General features: G+C 44.2%; 1 protein-coding gene across 1 annotated transcript in view; it reads left to right on the top strand.

Moving 5' to 3' along the window:
* The window catches only part of LOC108753363 (3-phosphoinositide-dependent protein kinase 1), a 15,761-nt gene extending 11,111 nt beyond the window's left edge, over positions 1-4,650 (top strand). The window contains exons 2-4 of the mRNA XM_018494887.1: positions 309-548; positions 699-2,066; positions 2,282-4,650. Of these exons, the coding sequence (XP_018350389.1) occupies positions 378-548; positions 699-2,066; positions 2,282-2,395 (1,653 nt within the window). The 5' untranslated portion in view covers positions 309-377 and the 3' untranslated portion in view covers positions 2,396-4,650. The remainder of the gene's footprint in view (positions 1-308; positions 549-698; positions 2,067-2,281) is intronic.
* The last annotated feature ends 566 nt before the right edge of the window (positions 4,651-5,216 follow it).

Here is a 5,216-nt window from a genome sequence, read left to right as displayed (position 1 = left end):
CTTTTGTTTCATTTTTTTTTTTTTTTTTTTTTTTATTAAATTAAATTCGGAAACGATCGAAGAATTTTAGACCTACCTCAATTTTAGATTAATTCCGCGATTAGAAGCGAAGCGACGTTTATTTTCGATCTCGCGTGATCTCTTGACTTGACACTTTATCAAATTTATAACACTACCAGCAGAAAGTTACATGAAACGATAAGGCTATAGATTCTATTTTAACGATTCGTTATCGACGCGCAAGAAAGTAGTAGAATAGTCAGACGATCACGGACAGTGTGTCTTACAAGTCGTGTTTCTTCTTGCAGCGTGTGGCGAACCAGGCGCTTACCGTTTCGCCACAGCCGGCAGTAACGGTGGAGGGGCCGGTGTCCAAAATGTCTCCACCGACGAACGACGTGAACAACGGTGTGGTAGCGTCTCCTAGCACCCTGGCGCCTCGGGTTCCACCGACCACGAACCCGTCCCTCACCAACCCACCGACGCACAAGCGTACCCCGAAGGACTTCATCTTCGGCAAGGTGATCGGCGAAGGAAGCTTCTCCACCGTAAGTCTCCTCCCCTTCATTGTTTTCATAAATTTAATTTAATTATATTATATCAAGAAAGAAATTTCTTAATGCGAACGTAAATTGAAATGTTTTCTAACAAGAAATACGAAAAGAGGATAACGAATCTGTAATTTTTCAATTCGACAGGTTTATCTTGCCAAGGATATCCACACCAACAAGGAGTACGCGATTAAGGTGTGCGATAAGAGTCATATAATCAAGCAGAAGAAGACCGAGTACGTGAAACGCGAGAAGGAGGTGCTGAACATGCTCGCGGACGCCAAACACTCGTTCGTGCGACTGTTCTGCACCTTCCAGGACGCGGAGAGACTATACTTTGTCATGTCGTACGCTAAGAACGGCGAGCTCTTGCCTCACATCAACAAGGTGGGCTCCTTCGACATTGAATGCACCAAGTTCTACTCGGCCGAGATCCTACGCGGTCTCGAATATTTGCACGGGCTCGGTATCATTCACCGAGATCTCAAGCCGGAGAACATCCTGCTGGACGAGAAGATGCACGTGCTCATTACCGACTTTGGCTGCGCCAAGATCCTCAAGGACGACCCGGAGACGCCCGCGGACGCGGACTCTCAACAGCAACAGCGTTTTAGGGAACGCAGCGGTTCCTTCGTCGGTACCGCTCAGTACGTGTCACCAGAGCTGCTGACCAACAATAGCGTGAGCAGAGCGTCCGATCTCTGGGCCCTGGGCTGTCTTGTCTACCAGATGGTCGCTGGTCTGCCGCCTTTCCGTTCGAGGAGCGAGTACGTGATGTTCCAGAAGATCCTGAAACTCGAGTATGATATACCGGACGGTTTCTGTGAATTAGCCAGATCGTTCGTTAATCAGCTTCTCGTTTTGGAGCCGACGCAACGATTGGGCGCTCTGGACGAGCACGGCGCTGGTTATCCCAGTATACGGGCGCATCCCTTCTTCGAGGGTGTCGACTTCGAGACCCTTCACGAGCAGACACCGCCGCCTATTTATCCGTACTTGCCCGGAACGTCGGAACGAGAAGAGTTGAGGTCGCAATACAGGGTGCCTGATAATCTTGAACCCGGTCTGGACCATAAACAACTCACCAGGCTTCTCTGGCTGAGTACCGAAGACACCGATGATGACAACAGTACTGGCGCAGAGCAACGCGCTGTTAACGCGTTCTTCAACGAGATAATCGCAAGCGTGGACAAGCCACTGAGGAGGTGCACTAACAACAGATCCGACAGCGGCGCTAACATCGCCAATTTGACACCGGAACAGATCAGGATGCGACTAGAGAAACAGCGCACCACGAATCAGTGGCACTCTTTCGTCGAGGGCAATCTTATACTGAAACAGGGCTTCGTCAATAAGAGGAAGGGCCTGTTCGCCAGGCGGAGAATGCTCCTCCTTACCACCGGACCACATCTATACTACGTCGATCCTTTTAATAATGTTCTTAAGGGTGAGATACCCTGGAGTCCAGAACTGAGGGTCGAGCCAAAGAATTTCAAGATCTTCTTCGTCCATACGGTAAGTGTTTTCAAATATTGTTAAAGTAAATTATTGAGCATTCGATACCTTTTGTACCTTTTTTTTTTTTTTTTTGACAAAAGGATGGAGATTAAAATCGGGAGACATCACCTTTCGATGTCTCCGTTTCTATTCAATTTCTATATATAAAAATGGAAGATATATTTGAAGTATACATATCAAATATATCTAAACTTTGATGTTTTCGTTTATAGCCGAACAGGACATACTATCTCGAAGATCCCGAGGGATTTGCACTGGAGTGGTGCAGAGCAATCGAGGAGACGCGAGTCCACTGTTACGGCCTGCAGGAGATGACCACTGCTTAAAATGAAAACTGGAGCGATCCAAAAAGAAAGAACACATAATAAGTGGTAAAGTCCGCGAGTGGCTATCTATCGCCAAGGTCGATCTGTTCTCGACGAAAAGAGTTGGCGAATCGATTGTTCACGTATTAGCCCGTATTGTAAAAAGTAAACTAGTAGACTTATCGCGCGCATTCCGAATGGTGCGCTCTGTACAGTTTATAGGCAGAAATTCATTAAGCAAAAATTTCTACCTCCGTCATCGAGAACGTCACCGTCGCGCGGTGTCCATTATCACTTACGTTCGCTATTTATTGACGACCTTTTAGAGAGAGAATCGCATCATCCACGCGCGAAAACCGCACGATGCGTGCGCGAAGAGTAGACGGAGGATTAGAGAAATTTTTAGCCAAGGCTTCGGCTGTGTATTCGCAGCGCCTGTTGCCGTGTGACGTAACTCGCGTGAGATCGAGGTCGCCCCGAGGCAAAGGAAAATAAAGTTCACGCACCCGTAAATTTCGATGTTTACAATTCTTGCGATATGCATGATCCGGATCCCACGATACGAGCAGAAATTTCCACGCGAATCGGCTTTCGAGGAATAAAAATTAAAAAAAGGAAAAGCAAAAGACCGAATTGTGTCCCAGAAAGGAATGAAGGATCCGCCCGTTCGGAGGCGCCCTTGGTCGCGCAAAACACGCTTCGCACGACGCTATTGTAGTACTTTATTCCTAAATATAGTCCAATTCCACACACGCGGATAAAACGATGCGTATTTAGGTGAAATTAAAAGCTGCGCGCGGTAATATCGCCGCGCGAGCTTAGACGTCAATTTAGCTAAAAAATGGGAAAAAAAGAAAACGAAAAACGCCGTGGAAGATAACGAGACACTACGCAGCTTTAAAGAAACCGTTTTACGTCGCCTGTAAAGGATCCTCGGAATCTCGCGACGTTCCGGGCGATCTTTGCTCTCTTCGCAGTGTACAGACAGTATTTTTCGTTATGTCGTTCATCATCATCATCATCCCTCCCTCCCCCCTCTTCGCGTATTTCGTATTCTCAGCCCCTTTTCTCATAAATATTCTCTGTAAATATCATAAACGCGTTTCTACGAAGAGCAGGCCGCGTAAAAGCACCTTGTAACATAATAGATACGTAAATAGAATAAAAGGGGAAAATATTGTTGTCTTACCACGGCGTTTTTCACTCATTTAATTACGCTTCTTGTCGTCTGACCCTCGCGGATTCGAGTGTGCGATCAGATGACTTGGGGAAATATCGCAGAAATCGGTGTTCGCACTTTCCTTCCTCCGTTCGTTCGAAGTGGTAGCGATGAAGAAAAAAAGGGCATAGGAAACGAGAAATTTCGTTTTTCCTCCCGCGAAAGACTTACGTGCCCGTGAAAAGGGACTCTAGATTAATATAGACGTTTTCGATAGCTTTAAGAGGCGCTATAGTAAAATTCGCTCTCGAGCGTATCGCCGATTCGTTTTTATATCGTCATCAGCGCGATTATTATTTATAGTATAATTTACGTAGTGTTCGAACGAAAATTATTATCGCCCGCGACCGATGACGCGTACGAGTATTTATTACGAGTATTCATTTTCCTCGCATATGTATAAATTAGATATTTAATTAAACACGGTCTCGCGCTTCGTTAATTTATTTCTACCGTTACTTGCCTCGAATTATTTATTCTCGTTTTTTTTTTCCTTTTTTTAAATACCACGCGTCAAGGACCGTGACGTTCACATATAGAGATTACAGACTAGTTAACTATCTCGCTACACCACTCCGTGCGACTATATATTCATATATATTAGAAAATATAGCGCTATTACTACTATTACTATTACTATCGTCACCACTGCGTTGTTGCTACGTTACTGCGTACATATATATATATTAAATATATTCTATATTATACGTCAACTATTGTCGTTAGACTTAGCTGTTTTTAGGTATATATATATATATATTTATTGCGAATACGTACTATCGCATTGATAAAAGAGGAAAAAGAAATCGAGATGCGATTCGACCTATGATATTGCGAGCGAGCCGTAGTCCAATTGTGTATATAAAGTTGTACATTACTAAACATACGAAAATATTTATATAGATATATTGTACGGTATATATATATAAAATATTTATATAATGTAAATAGTTTGTAGTTAGGGGGAAAAAACTGTATAAATATATTTATAGGATAAAATCGCGTTTAGGTTTAATTCTCGTTGATTCTTGGCACGGCTCGTTCGCGATTCCGCTGATGAAAAACTTTACTTTTCTCTCTCTTTCTCTCGCGCATGACGCAGACATAAACAGGGTATTCGGGGAGGATGACCAGAGCGGTCGGTGGTTGGCGCGCGTTGCATCGTGCGATGTTCGAAAAAATGGTGATTCTTTATGGATCGGCATTGTCCTCGTTGCCCAGTGGCTTTGCTCAAAAAGACCGCTTTTGGCAGGCCGCGTACGGTGTGGGCGGACGGGAAACGAAAAGCGGGCGAGCAACCACCGTCAACGTCTCGACTCGGACTCCTTTCTTTTTTCTAGTGAGAACTGATCGCGAAAGAAAGAGAGAGAGGGAGAGAGAGAAAATGTTATTCTTTTAATTTAGAATTTCGCTTTAGGTGAATCGCGTCTTGATTTCGCAACGTAATCTGTCTACCGTGAACGAAGCACGTGTGTCATGGAATTTTGGTTTATATATATACATATATATATCTCGCGTGAAGTCATACATAAAAAGATATATTTTTCGACATAGAAACAAATATATTCCCGTGCATTGTGTAAATATATCACACATCGACGTTGTGCTTCTTTTCCGGAGAGA

Source organism: Trachymyrmex septentrionalis, unplaced genomic scaffold (genome assembly GCF_001594115.1).
Source record: "Trachymyrmex septentrionalis isolate Tsep2-gDNA-1 unplaced genomic scaffold, Tsep1.0 scaffold69, whole genome shotgun sequence".
Classification (NCBI taxonomy): Eukaryota; Metazoa; Arthropoda; class Insecta; order Hymenoptera; family Formicidae; genus Trachymyrmex; species Trachymyrmex septentrionalis.
This window is presented reverse-complemented; position numbering and strand designations above follow the sequence as displayed.